This window comes from Triticum dicoccoides, chromosome 2B (genome assembly GCF_002162155.2).
Source record: "Triticum dicoccoides isolate Atlit2015 ecotype Zavitan chromosome 2B, WEW_v2.0, whole genome shotgun sequence".
NCBI classification, from domain to species: Eukaryota; Viridiplantae; Streptophyta; class Magnoliopsida; order Poales; family Poaceae; genus Triticum; species Triticum dicoccoides.
The window spans coordinates 689,232,621-689,251,928 of NC_041383.1; the positions used below are offsets into that span (position 1 = coordinate 689,232,621).

At 44.1% G+C, this 19,308-nt stretch overlaps 1 protein-coding gene across 1 annotated transcript; it reads right to left on the reverse strand.

Annotated features, from left to right (window-relative positions):
• Window positions 1-14,803: 14,803 nt before the first annotated feature.
• LOC119365636 (F-box/LRR-repeat protein At4g14103-like) lies at window positions 14,804-18,640 on the reverse strand. Its single transcript, XM_037631283.1, has 5 exons — window positions 17,626-18,640; window positions 17,281-17,436; window positions 16,996-17,197; window positions 16,043-16,082; window positions 14,804-15,022 (listed from the first exon to the last, which is right to left on the reverse strand). Exons 1-4 carry the CDS (start codon window positions 18,520-18,522, stop codon window positions 16,051-16,053), a joined length of 1,287 nt encoding a protein of 428 aa, XP_037487180.1. The 5' UTR covers window positions 18,523-18,640; the 3' UTR covers window positions 14,804-15,022; window positions 16,043-16,050.
• Window positions 18,641-19,308: the final 668 nt, after the last annotated feature.

A 19,308-nucleotide genomic window follows, 5' to 3' on the forward strand; every position in this document is an offset into this window, starting at 1 on the left:
CGTCTTTTTGGTGTGACAGACCACACAAGATGGGCACATGCAGCACAACAAGGTAAGGAAAATTTGAACCACGAAATAGCGCTGCATTTGTTTTTGTGGGAATAGCACGTGACAAAAAAAGAAGATTTGTAGCGGTGATGGTGGAAAAATCAAACGGAACACGCTAACAAGTGGTTTGTGCAATGAGTCATATATTGTCTTCGGGATTTCCCAACTGCTAAAAGCATGTGTGCAGCACTAATGGTTGATCGCATTTGCCTAGTGAGCTCAAGCCTATAATACAAAAGTTTTGATGCTAGAACACACTGGTTGCCATGTATTGGCAGCAGTATTTGCCATGTATGTAGGACTGCAGCTGCCATGCATATAGAATCCAAGTTTTTGTACTGAAAGGAGATGGTTGCCATGCATTGGCAAGAGTAGTTGCCATGTTTGTTGGACTGTAGTTGCCATGACTGGACAACTACAGTTGCCATGCATGTCCATAGGCAGACTCACGGCTTGCTGTTTGAATGATGTCATGCCAAATCACTTGAAGTTGATGTGATCTGTTACGATAAACATGTTATTCAAGAAAAATCTTACGCTTGTACCTGTTTTTTCTATTACAGGGCCTACAACTACATTGAACAGTGGCAAAGGGACATCTACTGCGGGGAGCTCTGAGCGCACGGAAGACGCGTTCCACCAGCCTACTGACAATCATGACGCAAACAATGCCGAGTCAAAGTCGGAAATGGCAATCATTCCAGCAATGCCGACAGGCACCCCTTTGAACACAAGCACTGGCAACACTTAAGTAGATGAAACTGCCGCTGATACTGAAGTGAATGATGAAACTGATGATGAAGCACAAGGGAATGAAGATGATGGGCAATCAGAGATCGTGGTACCTCAGCCACCGTATGTTGGGCAGAGATTTGAATCATTTGCAGAAGCAAAGGAATTCTACCAGACATATGCAAAGTTCCATGGGTTTGCGGTCAACACCGAATACCATAGGAAAATTAAGAAAACTAATGAGTACAACAGAGGTGAGATGAGGTGCCACAAGGCACGAAGGAACAAGAAGGGAAAAGGTGTTGCGCCTGTCATTCCGGAACGAAAGAGAGGTATCGTTCTCAAGACGGGATGCCTTGTCCGGTGTAAGTTGAACGTAGATGGAACACAGTGTGGTCACTAAATATTTTGACGAGCACAACCACAAACTCATAAAGAAGTTCGACCTGGTGAAGTTTCTAACTGCCCACAGAGGATTCACCCCACTCGAGAGGAAATTCATAAAGCTGCTACATGATTGTAACCTCGGTCCATCAAGAATGGTGCAGATACTATCACTCATCCACAACAAAAATGGGACTCTAAGTAGCATGCCCTACATACCAGCTGACGTCACAAACCTAAAGGCAAAATACCATAGAGAGAGCAAGTTGGCTGACATAGAAGCCACAATGGCCTACTTCGATGAGAAAGCGAAGGAAGATCCAGATTTCTTCTACAAGATAAGGTTGGACGATGAGGACCGTGTCAGGAACATGTATTGGGTGGATGGTGCTGCAAGAAGAGCCTACAAACATTTCAGAGATTGCATTTCATTCGACGCGACGTATCTCACTAATATGTACAAGATGCCGTGCGCTCCATTCATAGGGATAAATAACCACAATCAGTCGTTGCAGTTCGGGTGTGGGCTCGTTCGGAACGAAGACACGGATGGGTACGTTTGGCTGTTCAAGACCTTCTTGGAGTGCATGGATGGACTTGCTCCGATGAACATAATAACATACCAGGATTTTAGTATGCGTGCAGGCATAGAGGAGGTCTTTCCGTTGGCAGTGCACATGCACTGCAGGTGGCACATTATAAAGAAGGCTGAGGAGACGCTAGGACCATTCTTTGCTGACCGTTTGGAGCTGCACAAGGCATTCGAGCTGTGCATGGACCATAGCTTAACGGTGGAGGAGTTTAAAAGGAGCTGGATGGCCATGATTGAAACATATCAAGTCCAAGACAACGAAACTCTTGCTAGCCTGTGGGAGAAGCGAATGTATTGGGTGCCGGCCTACTTCATGCAGTGCTTCTTCCCTTTTCTGTAGACTACGCAGTGCAGCGAGGGGTTCAATGCTGTTTTGAAGCGGTACGTGAGCCTTGGCAACTCATTGCTACAGTTTGCCAAGCAGTACACAGCTTTGCAACAAAAAATATTGGGATCTGAGCTACAGCAAGAAGCGAACACCGCGCTAAAGCAGCCAAAATTGCTAACATATTTACCAATGGAGAGGCAGATGAGCAAGATATACACCAACAAGATCTTTAACAAGTAAGTCAGTTGCGTTACAGTCTTATTGACACAAAGCACGAAGGCAGTAGGTGCCATATAGAATGCAATGCAATTGCCATGATTTGTGGTTGACATGTTTAATGAAATACTGTTTGCCATGCTTACTCAGCTGCAGTTGCCATGTTAAATGAAAATACTATTTGCCATGCTTACTCACATGCAGTTGCCATGTTCAATGAAATACAGCTACCATGTTTAATGCACTGTACTTCCATTGGGCATGTTGGTATGCAAATGCCAATGTCAACTGAAAATGTTATGTTGTTGCCATTTCTACTGAAATGCAATTGCCATGTTTACTAAAATGCAACTGCCATGTTTGCTGAAATGCAATTGCCATGTTTACTCAACTGTAGTTGTTATGTTTAACAAAATGCAGTTGCCATGTTTTATGCAATGTGCTTCCATTGGGAATGTTGGTGTGGAAATAACGATGGCCAGTTGAAAATGTACTGCAGTTGCCATGTCTAATGTACTCCAGTTGCCATGTCTAATGTACTACAGTTGCCATGTCTAATGTACTACAGTTGCCATGTTCAAGGTACTATATTTGCCATGTTCAATGTACTATATTTTCCATGACAAACATAAGGTGCTACAAAAAAAGATCGCACGATAGTTTAACAGAAAACACACAAAACTTGCAAATTCTAGGAAGAAATAAAGCATGCCAGCATGTTCACGGCTTTCCAGGTGGGCGAACATACGTTCAAGGTGTGTTCTACTTTGGGCATGTCAGATTCGGAACCTGAAGACCCGGACAAAGGAAGGAACTACTTCGTGAAAGCCTCGATCGGACAAGGAGAATACTAGTGCCAATGCTGCAAGTTTGAACGTGACGGCATTGTGTGCTGTCACATACTAAAAGTAATGGACATGAACGTTGTGACACGGATGCCCCGCCATTTCATAAGGCGGCGATGGACTTGGGACGCTGACGACGCGTTGGCGCCGCAGACAACAAACACAGTTCTGGCTGTGCATGACGAGAGACCTGAGTCAACCATGGAAGCCGTGAGACACATTGTGCTGACAAAGAACTATGCTGACCTAATTGATGAAGCATGTAAGAGTGATGAGACAGCAAGAGTCGCAGAAAAACACAGGAAGGCCCTGAAAAGAGAGCTTGATAAGATCAAGAAGAGGAAAGCTAAGGAAGCCTTACACAGGTTCCCCCGCACATCAAGTGTGCCTTCATCCACGGGGTCATCATCTGAAAACTCGGAGATAGGATCTGGAACAGCAAGCACACAAACCCAGGTCAGGAACCCGCCCCATTCCATCACAAAGGGGCGTCCAAAAGAGATAAGGTACAAATCGGGATTGGAGATTCAAGCAAAACACAATAAAACGAAGAAAGGGACGGGCAATCCGTAAGCAAAATTGGGGCGCTCTGACATGGTCCTTGTGGACATTTTGTTTTGTAACCTAGATGTTGTGAATTTTTTTAAATTGGGAGAATGACTCTTGAGGGGCATCAGAAGTAGAAGGAAAAATACATTGAATGGATAACTGCAGTTGCCATGTTGTGGGTACTTAATCTGCCATGTTATGTGTAGTTAATCTGCCATGCTATTTTATACTAAATATGCCATGCTATTTTATACTAAATATGGCATGTTAGCTGTACTGACATATGCCATGTTATTTGTAATGACTCTGCATCGCATATATTTCCATGTTAATTCGACGCGGTTTAGTCACACATAGTGTGTTGTGTGCAAATGTATGGGAAACAAGTTGAAAAAGCGTAACGTGCATCAACCGCAGGAAAGGTTACGGCTACATGATCAAACTACCATGCTAGCCGGTGCAGTTAGCAATGAAAAAGAAAGAAGCAAAACAGACAAATGAAAAATGACGATGACTTTCACTAACCATATCTGATGAACTACATTTGCCATGTTTTAAAACATCATAGACGCATTTGAAGCAGCAAACTGGTGCTACAAACGATGAAACCATAATAATAATGATAAACATAAAATGTATCTGCTGTCACGCCTAAAAATAGGTTCACATACACACATATATTACAGAAAATATTCAAATGTCGCTCACACACCACCACTACATACTAGGCTACGCGGGGTTGCAGTCATAACATAGCACATGGACATAGTTTTGACAAGAACAAAGATAGTACCTTACATTCCTCGGCAACAGAATGTAAGGTATGCGTCCGGTGTGTAACGCCACGTGATCACTTGTACTTCTTGATGACTTTCTTGACAGCTTCCTCCACGAACTCGCGTGCTCCGGACCGCTTGTTGAAATCTTCATTCGTCAACCAGTTCCATGTGTAAAGTTTCCGGAGCTCAACGACCGTTGCAGCTGTGACAGCGGGAACAAGTCTACCTTCCCACTTTGCAAAGTATTCCAACGTGTGAAAGCCACAGTCCGTCCTGCACAAGAAAAAGAGTGAGGTGAACTAGCAAAAAGGACAGACATAGCAATGTTAAACTTTAATTCAGATGTAACAACAAAGAGGGGTGGGATTGATGTAAATGGCACATGAAGGAGGGGGTAGGAAATTACGTGTTCCCTTGATTTGTAGTCGCCACGTACTCAATCGGGAAATGTCTAATCTGGACCTTTGAGTTTTCGTAGTGACGGTTCCATGTCTCTTTGACGCTGTTGATGAAGAATTCAGCATGCGAAGTAAGGTTTGCATCAGCTGCCGAACGCATTGAATCAAGCACCTCAAAGCGTTGGTTCTTCAGGTCAAGACAGATCGCGTAGTGGTGACCACACTTGTTGTGTGGGTCGTGTGGTGCAAGCTCCTGGAACATGGGGAACATGACCTGCAAGTAAAAATGAAGGAAATGAGAAGCAGAGTTCACATGAAGAACAACAAAGGGACAAAAAAAGTAGAATCACGTAGAATGTTTAGTTATAGTGGGTAGTTGAAAGAAATTTGCCGTGCATGTATGAACAAAATTTGTCGTGTATTTTATTTTGAAGTTACCACATAGTTTGCACGGGATGCAAAAATCAGAAAGTCAGTTTGCACGGCAGCTGATGCCACATGAAACATTTGCCACATAAACAGATTGCAGATAATGGCAAAAAACCATACCATGTGAAAAAAAGTGCAAACATGGAAGGAGTACTCACATATTTCTTCACTGTGAGCTTGAATTCACCGTGTTGAGCAAAATTCTTCCTCTGGATTTTGTGGTGGAAGTCACCATCCCATATTTTGCAGGTCACACTGTAATGCATGATTGTTTTATCGGGAGACATATCCATATGCTTGTTGATGTAGTCAATCCCGCATGCAACTACATTCGTCAACATTTTACCGTTTGGCCTCACGGACTCAGCAAGATCACCCAGGTCGATGAACGTCGCTTCACATTGAATGACCTTGGTTCTGTCCAAACATGAGCTGTATGAAAATGATATAACATGAAAGAATCATGTCTACTAAGTAAAAAAGGGAGAACTAAATCGTAAGAAGATCATATCTAGAAAGTAGAAAAAAATATGAATGGTAGAAAGAGCAAAGCAAAATGTGGTCATTACGCTTTCAGATCCTTCATGTGCTTGCTGCTGGCCCTCGCATTACCAAATCGCTTGACAATATCGTACAGTTGGGTCTATTCCTTTGTGGCCCTGACTTCGGGCTCGTAGTCTTCCGCGGGAGGTGGGTGAACTACCCTCTGCTGCCTCACAGAACCAGGGGTGGCACTCCTAATGGTATCCTCAGATACCATATCTACAGGCACATTGGAACTTGATTGCCCCTGACCTCGTGAGGACCTTCTCTACAATGTTGCCTCCTTGATCCTGCGGTAAGCTTCATCAAGTGACGGTGAAATCTCCTCAGGGGTGCCTGCAAGGATCAAAAAAGTGGGTTAGGATACCTGGAAAACAAAACAAATGGAATGTGAAAAGATAGGGTGCATGATGTGAATTGTAGGTACAAAAAGTAGGGAGTTGCCATGTGGGGGCAAATCCAGTTGCCATGTGACAGCAACTACAGTTGCCATGTTGTGTCAACTCCAGTTGCCATATGCTTGCCAAATGAAAAATGTAGCATGGAAACAAAAATACAGGTGACATGGTGCAGCAAATCCAGTTGCCATGTGTATTGCACTGTAGTTGCCATGTGACAACAACTACAGTTGCCATGTTGAATCAACTTCAGTTGCCATGTGATTGCCGAATGTAAAATGCACCATGGCAACAAAATAGTAGGTGACATGGTGCAGCAAATCTAGTTGCCATGTCATCACATAACAGTTGCCATCACAAGTGAGAACCCCAAAAAGAATGCTTGGTACAAAAGTCAGACTACACAGATGTATACAAGAAAATAATAAGCACATAAGAAATGTACCTTGGACGATCGGCTCTGCGAACTTGACAGCCTTCCTGCCCTCGACCATTGGCTGCGCCATCATTGCAGGCATGCCTCCCGGGAAAGCAAAGGCAACTGGCATAGGATCTGGCACCACTAGTTGATCTTGACTGACGCCAAGGCTGAAGCTCGGTGGGGTGAAGGCCATTGGGTGCCTCTCATGCCTACTGGCCGGACCGCAAACAACTTGCGGGGCAAAATCCAAGGGTGAAAGATCAACAAACATATCTGAATCGGCCGCTACAGAATGATCGGGCTTATTTGTAGGGCGGGGCGTGTTGTCAGCGGTATCAACCGCAGCTTTCTTGACAATCTTCTTGTTTGGGCTGTAGGGGACACCAACATTGACAGGGAGCCTGGAAGTGCGCAGATTTAAGCTGGGGATTTCCACTGCGGGTAAAGGCGCAGTCTGCTCCGGACGTTCACCTGCGTCACTCGTGCCCGGCTTGACACCTGCATCAGTTGTACTCCGGTCTTCCGGTTTCTCCATCACATTGCTTTTGGCAGTTGGCGGGAACAGTGTGGACGCAGGAACATAATCAGACTCATCTCTGCTGCTCCTAGCTACAGCTGGTGTGTTGGGTATATTTTTTGATTGCTTGCGGGGGCTACGACACCTAGGTGGAAGACCGGCACGCAAAACAGTCGCCTTAGCAGTATCTGCACCGACAGGAGCTGGAGTTGTTGTGCCGAGACTCTCACCTGTAGATGGCATATCATTATGAACTGCCACCTCAGCCACTTCTGTCATGGACACAGGAGTGCCACCACACACACGCTTGGAATCAGTGTCAGATGAGCGGGAATCTTCCTTTCTTAGGTTGGTCTCGGGAGCGTCCACTTTAACGCTTGCTGATGGGGTGGCATGGCTCACAGCAGCATCCTTCATTGCCAGAAGAGTTGGCAATATTTCAGCTGTCCTGGTAGACACTGACTCGTCACTCCCCGATGTATGGATGTCTGTTGTTCTAACCTGCACATCTGCAACCGGCGGAGATGGTCGGCCACTTGCGTCATAGTTAGTGGGAATAGTTAACGGTTCAGCAACAGTTTTGTCAACTGGCGCCTCATGAACATCTGAGTTGCCCCCTGTTGACAACTTTGAATGAAGGCATTCGAGTGGGTCCCTAATGATATGCTTGGCCCCGCGTGCAGTAGTCTTCTTCACCCTGCAAAAAAAGAAAGCACATGAAAAAGGTATTAAAAAAGAACAAACAATATTTGCCATGGTAGAAATATAAAAAAATGAAAAAATAGGTGGAAAAGCTGGTAGTTGCCATGTAAGGGGAATATGAGTTGCCATGTGGCCTAGTTAGCAGTTGCCATGCAAATCCAGCGAGAGTTGCCATGATAGCCAACTTGAAGAATGATAAACATGTCCGATGTAACAGGAATGCAATTTCAAAACTAGGTATGGGATGAGCACACAAGCCAATGGAAAGATGGCACTTGCCATGTAGGTACAATAAGAGTTGCCATTTGGCCTAGATAGCAGTTGCCATGTAAAAGCAAGCAGGAGTTTGCCATGTAGTTAAAAATGAAGAAAATCATTTGAAAAACAGCAGTTGCCATGTGAGGATGATCACAGAAGCCCATGTGACAAGCTGAACGGATGCATTGAAAAATCAAAAATATAGCACTATGTCAATGAAAGCACATGGCAAACCTACTTCTTGACTGGCTTTCTCTGGTCTGGCAACACGATAGGATCCCTGGTGTTGGACGTCGTCGTACGAGGAGATGACCTAGTGGAAGGGGTGTCACCAGCAATGGGGGCACCTTTGTTCAACCGAGCCGAAACACGGGTTGGCGTTGGTGCCTGTTTCTTTGTAACTGGTCGTCCACCAGCTGTCACCTCACTGCACGTATAAGATGGAGGGAAAAAAGGGTGGCAATTGTAAGATAGCAAACTCGTTGCCGCTCTTAGCAAAAACAAATGCAAAAAGGGATTAGTCTGTTCCAAAAATATAGACAAAACAAAAAACTAAAATTAAAGTTGAACCTCCTCCTAGCAGCTACGGGATCGGTCCTAGACCTCTTGCCAGGAGAACCCTGCCCAGCATCCTCTGGAGCCCTCCCCCTCTTTTATGGCAACGCACCATCGCCTCTCCCGCCGTATGTTCTTTGACTTTCTCCGGTGGGGGGACATCTGGTGCATCCTTGCCCTTCTTACCACCTGCACAAACTTCAACATGTTCATCATCATCGGTGTCCTGTTGCATGTTCTCCATGTCATCGTCATCATCCTTGTCGAGACCAGCATCTCCATCTAGGTCATCTTGTGTGTCAGCAAGCTCTTGAGAACTGTTGTAGTCATACCGGCCACGGCAACCAGTTGGCCGATGTGTCCGTTCTAGGACAAATGTAGTGAACTGCCTCGCAACCGCATCGCTGTCAGAGCCATTAAGGGACGTCCACCCCTCAACCAACTTCCCGAGCAAGCCTGTCATTTCGGATGCAAACTGCCCAATTAGATGCTCAACAGGTGCCCTCACCTGTGCACAAAACAAGAAGCAGCAATAACCAACCATATTACAGTCACTTGCACGAGATCAAAAAATAATCCAAGGCAACCATAGATATATATCTTTGATTACCTCAGTAGGGCAAGACGGTCCACTTTCCAAAGTTTTGAGGCCCCCCAAACACGCTGTAGTCTATAGCATGCTTGGCCATCAGCTGGAAAAAACCAAAAAAAATAGCTAGGATGTAAGAGAGAGAATGATGAACACTCACTAGCAGTTCATGTGTTGCAAAATACAACAAAAAAAGAAGACGCGAATATAAGTTTCAGCACGAATGACAGAGTTGCCATGTGGAGTGAGACATGGATACCGTACGCAGACAGCCATGGCTAACAAAGGTAGTCATCTCTTATTAACCACAGACGGTTGCCACATGATGATTTTTCATATGTTATGCCGCAAAAATTTGTAAGAATGCCGTGTAGAGAAAGAAACCAGGACTAACTTGCAGTTTTCCATATTTGGTATCAGTTACCCTGTCTGCAGCAAGCACAGCCTTGACAGCATCGATAGTCCATGCAGAAACAGCAAACTTGTGCGTAGGCGGTGGGCCTCCTATCCCAGTGAAATCCACGGTGGACAAATCAAGACAGTCGACGTACATGAGCTGATGTACAACAATTTTAAAAAGAAAGAAATATCAGTTGTCATCATGGTATTTTGCGAAAAAACAGGATAATATATGTTCCTACAATCATCAAGTTGAAGTGCATGAAAAAAGAGAAAAACAAGAAGTTGCCGTCTGTATGTGCTAATTGCCATCATAGTATGATGGCAATTGCCATATTGTCATGATGGCAGTTGCCATCATAGTATGATGGCAGTTGCCATATTGTCATGATGGCAGTTGCCATCTTGTTATGATCAGGTTGCCATGCATGAAAAATAGAAGGTGTTAAAAAAGAGTGTTCACAGAAAAGGACTGGTGAAAAAAATACCATTAAATGCAGTCGATAACCCTTCTGGTACATCTTGCTTGAGAATGCATTGTGCAGGAAGTTGGCAATGAACTTACACCAATTCATATTCTTCACATCTTTCAGTTTCGCCTGCACCGCACAATTTTCAGGACAAAGAGTTGCCGCATCAGAAACCGAAAAAACATCAAAGAACACTGGCAGTGACTAGCTTGCACATGACATCGGAAGCCAAAAGATTGAAGGAAAATAATGTAGTAAAGATAGATCATTCACCAGGATGGGGAAGCATTTGTTGCTTGGGCAAAGAGAAATGGTCGGCGCAAAAATAGCTGAGATGAGGTACATGCGTAGTTTCATCTTAAAAACCTCGCCATGGGTTGTCATGGCCTGCAGCGAATCTGCCAGTACAGACGTGTTCGGCATGGATTCCAACCCAGGAAACAAACGGGGGAACAACGCTTCCTCGATCTTGTTATTGACCTCATACGGGACTTTGATATGTCCACGGGGCACACCCAAAGTGCAGAAAACAGATTCCTCGTTCAACGGCAGTCTTCCACGTCCCGAAATCACAAATTCCCTGGAGGCGGGGTCGTAAATCTCACCAAGCCAGTCGCATACAGGGTTGACTAGATTCGTGCACCGGACATTCATCAGAGCCTGCATACCCATCTCAGCAGCAGCTCCCTTCTGATCGTCGGTAAATCTGTCAATCAATGAAGTCAGCCGTTCCTGGGAGGCCCTGTTACGAGTACGTTTCTTCTTCTGCAAAAAATAGATAAATGATCTGTTGTTGCCGTGTTTTCACTGTCATGAAATTTTAGTTCATGACAGATGACTGCAAGCTCGAGGTGGCAACCAATAACATATGCAGGAGGAGGAGGGTGTGTGGACAGTTACCTCGCCGCCCTCTTTTCTCCGTCCAGTTGCCCGATTCTGCTGTGGTGGATCCATGAAATCATCATCATCGTTTTGATGATCACCGTGAGCCATTCTGCTGAGGTAAGAACAGACCAAATTATCACGGTGGAAATGAAAATGCAGGAAGTAGGCAGTTGCCACCTAACAGAATGTCCTTGCCGCATGGGCTCGAGTGAAAAAATCAACTAGTGAATGCAAAATATCACATGAACACGCACGCACCCCCCCTATGATTGTCGAAAACATAAATGTGGCAATTAAGCACATTGGTTACATTTGAAAAAAAATGTACATATCGTAAATGCACTTAAAAACAAAATGTTGAAGTTGCCATGTTAGCACAAGATAGTACGAAAGAAAGTCACAAAATTCTCCACTGCAAAAACCTAAGATGTGGCAGCTCACACCCTGTCCTCATGCAACAATGACTTGACATGTGTTCAATGGCAAAAAATGTGCTAGGTTGAAATTGCCATGTTAAAATGCAACACAAAATTCAAAAAAGCGATGAAAAACATCTAATGAACAAACTGAAATTGCCACAGTGTGTTCAGATATCACAAGTCATCATGGCAAAACACGAAAAATTGAGTTTGTCGTACAATGAATTTGCCACATTATACTGACTGTAACATGGCAACAGACATGCTGTGTTCAGACAAATACTTACCACATAGAAAGCATGTATATGGCATCTGACAGAATTGATGTGCAAATTAGTTGTCATGTTATGCAGCCAATTTGCCACATTATCCTGTCTACAACATGGCAACAGCCACAGTGTGTTCACAGTCTATTTGCCACAAGAATATACTATCCATGTGGCAACAGATACAGTTGATGTGCAGATTAGATGCCATTCAGTGCAATTGGTTGCTGAAACTGCAGTGACTACCAATTTACTACACTTTACCATTCCTACAGTGTGGCAACTATCACAATCATTCAGGAAAATTAGTTGCCACGCGGAAAAGCATGTTTGTGGCAACTACCATAGTCATTCAAGAAATTAGTTGCCACATGGAAAAGCATGTTTGTGGCAACTATCATATTCATTCAAGAAATTAGTTGCCACATGGAAAAGCATGTTTGTGGCAACTATCATAGTCATTCAAGAAATTAGTTGCCACATGGAAAAGCATGTTTGTGGCAACTATCACAGCCATTCAGGAAATTAGTTGCCATACAGTCGTGACAGTTACTCAAACTACCACGTTTGCCTTCATACTGCAGTTTGAAAAACAACTAACTAGATCTAGGGTTCACTGGCAACTATAGTGACTTGAAATTCATCCCCAAAATTCTCCCCGAACTGATCGCAAACACCAATTCGAAGCAATGCGCAACTATCAGACCGGAAAACAACGACCCAATCCCAAGGCACAACCAGTGTGTGTCTCCGGACAGGCAAAGCCACACTGGCGAGACCGCCACCGCGGCAGCGATGGAACTGCCCAGTGCCACCGAAAACGGCAAGCACAGGACTCCGCCGCCGGCGGGAATGCCGGCGCATCGCCAAATCGCCTGAATCTCTACGAATTTCGAGCGAAGCATCGAACACGGAGGGAAGGGGAGAAAATGCAGGCAAGGATTGTGAGAGTGGGAGCGAGCATTACCTTCAACCTGTATGCGCTCCGGCGAAGCCGCTCCGGTCCGGCGAGCACCACCGACGACCGTGAACGCCGTCGACTCTTCCACCTCCGTCGTCGCCTTCTCCCCTCGTCTTCTCCTCCAATCGTCTGAAATGCGAAGTGGGTTGTGCAAGTAACTGTGGGGATGAGTAAATGAAACCGTGAGGGGGAGGGGGGCAAAGTGTGCGACGTGTTTGATGTCAACCACGGTCGGCACGTGGCATGCGGGCGCATAGCAGTTCCACCGCACGCCCCCGAGTGGCAACCGCTGACCGCAGTGTGGCAACCAACGTGCGGGCGAACTATGTCACACACCACACACGCGCCCTGTCCTATGTGGCACAAAAAATCAGCTAGATTGTGCCAAGGTTCGTGCATAAAGTACTGGACGATGATGGATGTGTGTGGTCGAGATGGTCAGCGCCCACACGTGTGGGCATTAACATTTTCGTTTTTTCTAGGGCAGCAGACCGAGAGAGGTTTACTCATGAAAATTGGTAGTACTCCATAAGAAAGAGAGTACAATGGGATGTCGAGTTTTCACCGGCTACGGCATGTTCACCTTTCTACTACTTTGGATGAGGAATGAAGGTCGAATTTGTCTTGGAAAGTTGAGGAAACACACACACACACAGAAAAATCTCAAAATCTAAAAAGTGGCCGCGCACTATTTGGTGTTCCCGAGCGGCCGCGTCTGCCACACACATGCATGTGTATTTTTTTTGTCTCGTAGCGCATGTCGGTGCTGGCATTAAATGTGTTCACACTAGTCTCATGAGTTAGAGAAAACAGATCCACATACTTTTATTTCGGGATTCTAATTTTTTTTAAAGCCATATCTTTTAAACCACACGTCGGAATTCAGTTCCATTTTCACCGTTGGATTCATCGCGACGAGATCTTTAAAACTAGATGTCACATGGATATGTTTCGACGAAATTTTTTTGATGCCAATTTTGATGCTATATGGTGCAACTTTAGTACTACATGATCCAACTTTTTTAAAAATCAGCTGGCTTGTAATTTAGTCTAGTTGTACACACATTGATGTTTAGTTAGCTTATAATGTACTCCCTCCGTCCAAAAATACTTGTCGGAGAAATACATAAAAATGAATGTATCTGGAACTAAAATACATTTAGATACATCCATTCCTTCGACGAGTATTTCCGGACGAAGGGAGTAGTTTAGTTGCACACACATTGATGTTTAGCTGTCAGAAGGACTAGTTGCAAACGCATATGCTCAGTTGGTTTGTAATTTAGTTTAGTTGCACACATATTGATGTTTAGTTGGCAGGACACTAGTTGCACACACATATGCGTAATTGACGCGGCAATGTAGTCTAATTGCACACACATTGATATTTAGTTGACAGGACTAGTTACACACATATATGCTCAGTTGGCGCGGCAATGTAGTCTAGTTGCACACACATTGATGTTGAGTTGACAGGACTATTGGCACATACATATACTCAGTTGACGCGGTAATGTAGTCTAGTTGCACACATATTGATGTTTAGTTGATAGAAAAACTATTGGCACACACATGTGCTCAGTTGGCGCAGCATGTAGTCTAGTTGCACACATATTGATGTTTAGTTGGCAGGAAGACTAGTTCGTCGAAACATCCTATGCGGGATCTACTTTTAAAAAGCACGTCGCGAGGGTTTCAACGGTGAAAACGGATCTGAATTTCGACACGCGCTTTAAAAGATATTTCTTTTATAATTTTAAAAACCAAAAAATAATGCACAAGGGACGAAGATGAGGAACATTAATAAAGCGCATGCAGAACAATCACGTGAGAAGAGACCACGTAAGATAGAACATAGACTAGACGGGTTGCTTTTTTGGACCAGTAGACAGGCGCTTACTTTTTTTGGCCGGCCGCTCGCCAGCGCTAACGAGCCGCCGCTGGCCGCCAGCTAGACGCGTCCCAGAAAAATATATCTGAAAACTACAAAAGGAAAAGTTAGTGTTATGTGCGTAACTTCTGAATTTTTAGTGCTGAGCTTTTGCCTTTTCGGAGACGTTATTATTTCTGCTTCAACGGACAGTCTGCGACTGAACCTATTGTTGAGATTGATGCATCCATTTTGTCACATACTGGAGTAGATCAGAAACTTAGAACAACTCTCAACAAAATTCAAGAGCCACGGGGAATTGTTTAGCAAAGGTACAACGCTGCTATGATCTACTAGTGTGGAGTACAAAAGGGATAGGGCTTTGGGACGATGGTGCGCAGCTCGTTGAATCCAGTGGAGTACCTCTCCCCGGTGGAGCTGGCCGCCTTGAGAACGACGTCATTTGTACCTAGACAAGCATATATATTGAGATCATCAGAAGACAGATATCTCTAATTAACAACCCTACAGTTATAAAAGGAATGTGCTGAAGTGCATTCAAATAAGAAACACGAGAGTTTCAGGTTAATGTTAGGATCTAAAGGGCGAGTTTTCAGTACATTCCTCTTATCCAGCTCTGACAACTCAAATCTGTCTTTCACCTATTCAAAACCATGTATGAATTTTGACTGCCGCTGAAAATTAATTTCTTTGAGGAATGGAGAGTTTAAATAAGGATAATAAGCTCAAAATGGATGGAAAGGTAGCAATGCCTGTGACTATTATGGTGCATGCCGCTGAATCTGTCGATCACCTGTTGTTGATGTGTCGACTTTCCTAGCTACATCTATTTGGTCAAATTTGTGGTTGCGCTTCTGGAATGGGAATTATACCTTCTGGACAACTGAATCTGTGGATCAGCTGTTTGGTAGTTTGTTGAGTTCATTCCAACAAAATAGTAAAAGGTTGGCCACAGGAATGCAGCATATTTTCAGCGCATAAGACCACCTGACCCTTCCATTGGTATTATTCACAATGTGTAACTGGGTTGACTATTGGTATAAACTATTGAACAAAAATAATGATGCCACATTGCGGCATAAATGCAAAAAATGAGAGCACTTAGGTTATGGTTGAGGAGAGTGCTGTAGTGATGTACCTCAATTATTTTTCCCTATTTTTATCATTGGGTCAAGGAAAAAGAAGACATATTTTTCTTCAACCAATGTGCATCTAAACTTTAACTGGCAAGCAATTTTGTACCTTTTCCTTTATTTTTACTAAGCAGAATGAATGAACATCTACACCAGAGATTGCCAGTGTTCGAAAAGAGTTGCATTGAAGAAGATTGGAATGGCTAATCCAACTTAATCAAGACACTAAAAAGGGCAATCAGCAACACAGCTACACATCACTACCCAAAATGTGCTCCATGTATTTCTAAAATATCAAAGAGACCTAAATCTAAGAATAGTCCAGATCTTCATACCTCGTGTTTTAGCTGAACTCAGTGCAAACAAAATTGAAACCTGCAAGATAAGAAAACACAGAATCAATTCAGAGAGAACCTACTACAGACAAATGGGAATTTTCAATGAACTGTAAAGAAATATGGAAACATGTATATTATCTTCTAATAAGAGCTTCACTTGTAACATGTACTTCTTTATAACCAAATATTGTGAAGAGGGACTAACTTTACTAAAATAAGATGGTAATATTTTGGCTTCTTCCTGGTTATTTGACATGTAATCGCACATAACAGGATTCATAAATTACAGAGGGTAACAGTATGGAGTTAAAATTTGCCAAAATCATTGACATGTTAGTTGTTGTGAGCTGTCAGCTAAAAAGAAGGGACAAAAGAATATGCAACATCCACAAGGGGAATCATAGCATAAGAAGAGCAAGATAGTCACACGCTAGTTATCTACTCCCTCCGTTCCAAATTAGATGACCCAACTTTGTACTAACTTTGTACTAAGTACAAAGTTGGGTCATCTATTTTGGAACGGAGGGAGTAGATGACAGTAGGCCCAATCAAGATGGCTGGATAGAGGGTGGCATTCGCCTATATGGATGCACTGGGACCATTCATTTGCAATATGTCGATAAACTGCAACTGCTATATAATGCCAACATAATATACTTGGAACTGCTTGATGTGTGATTGTTACTAACTAATCGTTGTAGTTCCAAAATCCAAATTGATAGTATATGTTTTTGTATAATAAAGCCAGTTACAAACATGCAGTACATCACTGTCTTTCACTTTCTCTTCATCAAATATTTGAATCTGAATGTTTCTTCACGCGCGCCCAAATTTCTAACTATATTCTACTGATTAGTTTGAGATTTTCTTCACTGCCTGATGTTCAATGCCTAGACACATTAACAAATGGAAAAATAAGTAGCATGAAGAGTGCCAACAGTTTAACTCACATCCAGATCCAGGAATCCGGCTAGTTTGTTGGATACTAATTTGCTCAAGGCGTATGCCGTACGTAGTCAGTATTTCCAAAATTTTGTGAACCTTGCTATCAACATTTGCACATTTGATTTCAACAATCTTAAGACAGTTGGATGCAATTGACTGTCCCAATGGTTTGTATATTCCTTCTGCTTCAGTTTCATATAAAGGTCCCTAACACATACAGAATAATCAATTAGGTAATCATGGATGGTCATTTTAAATGATACACAGCTATCCAGCTTTAAAACCTATACCTTAGAAAGTTCAAGAGTAAGCTTCTCCAAAATTGGCGAGTGTTGGAGAAAACAAATTAGTGCATTATGGTCAGCAGCCAAACACCAATCATTGAGTAGCAAAGTCTTTAACTTGGTAAATGTAGGGCACCACTTCAAATCCCTGTTGAAAACAGTCTAGAGAAAGTGCAAAAGAGCTGGATCAAATTAGGAACCTTTTGACCTTTGAAGTACAAAGTGCAATCAGCTGATGTGTGAAGTAAGCCATATGTAAAGCAATTACGATCTGTGATGATGGATATGGTTTCTACATGAGAAATGAGGAAACATAACATAATAATAAGAGAGAAGCATTTGCAAACGTACCACATCAGAATGAGCTGACAACTCCAAGTCTGTGGCTTCTGACAAGCCTTTGAGAAAGATGCAGTTGTTGCGGTCATAATGAGGCCCATGTCCAGGATCCCCATAATAATAATAACAACCGTCACAAATATCACTGTCAGCACCACAACTATCAAACCGATCCTGAGAGCATTGATCAGCACAATACTCGTTAAGCACAACAACAGCTCTTGCTAACCGCGGCAAGTTTCCAAGAAATGGAACCCTTCCTTGCCGGCATTCGATGAACTCCAGCGAAACAAGATTTGGTAGAGAAATAAGAATGCGGTCAAACTCAGAAGTATAGCTGCGGGTAATGCGCAGATGTTTCAAGGATGGAGACAACAGCTGTCTGACAAAAACGTCGCAAGTATCCATACTCAGTTCCACCAATGTCGGACAGCCTGCAAAATCAACGACGCTGTTGTTGACACCGACACCAACAAGCTCTAATCTGGTGAGGTGCTGGGAGAAGAGATGCATATCAGATAGTGGCGAGGCTTCCTGCTCCTCGACGATACAAAGCCGGAGCGCCCGGACACGAGGCAGGGCCTTCCAGAGCCAGATGCTCGCATGCCGCTCGTTAGCGGGCAACAGCATGAATCCGTCGGAATCGAAATCAAAATCGCAGGAATCCAGAGGCGCGCCGTCTCCCCCGCACCTGAGGTGGAGCAAGTGGTCCACGAATTGGGCGAACCTGTCGGCGCTGCCCCACCCCTTGGCCCCGGTGAAGCAGAGGGTGGGCACAGACCTCCAGACGCCGCGCCAGCGCCGGGCGAGCAAGCACGTCCGCACCACCTCATGAGCCGGCAGGAGGCGGAGCACCTGGTGGAGGATGTCCTCCGGGAGGGCGCTTATGCGGTCCTCCCCGCTCGCCATGGTCCAAGCTTCCCGCCCCGGAGCGGCGTTCCGTCGAACAGGTGCTGCGCGCCGCCGCCCGGGGAGCACGAGGAAGGGAGAGGCCAAGAGGGCAAGGAAGAGCTCGGTTCATTTCCAACGATGACACCCATCGATTTATTTTTGGCTTTTCCGATTTTGCTACCTCACATCAAATCTCTACCTTTCTTCTCACCTTACCCATGAAAGACATAAATAACGTAGAAAGAAACCAGAGAATGTTAACCACCCCTACCCTCAAGCAGCATGTACAATAGTTGACAAGTGCCAGGTCCTGAACCAAGACGCTATTGAAGATCGACAGCAGATCGGAGTTCAGTCAAGCAATGACTGAGATGTCAAGATGGCGCTCCAGAAGGATCCAGTGGCTCGGATGAACGCTTGTCGTTTCACCAGTAGTTTTAAACCAGTCATTGTTTTATAACCGTTATTTACCGTTCCGTCTTTTATCGTAGTAAGCTGGAGAGAGTATAACTATCACCAGATGCGTGAGGGCAAGGAAAATTGCAATTCCCCATTTCCATAGTCTAGTTAGAACCCTAGCTATCGTAATGCAAGACGGGGTCTCCCCCCTTTGATCTACCACTTTGTATCAGAACCACCCATGTAATTCATTTATTCTTACTATAATTGAATAGATCGGCGGATTTCCTGATGATTTGAGTCTCACAGAGGTATCAGAGCGTCAGTCGTTTATCTTTGGCGACGACAGACGGGGCAAATAGAGCAGAGGAGAAATAGGAGGTTGGGATCTCTCGTAAAATCCCT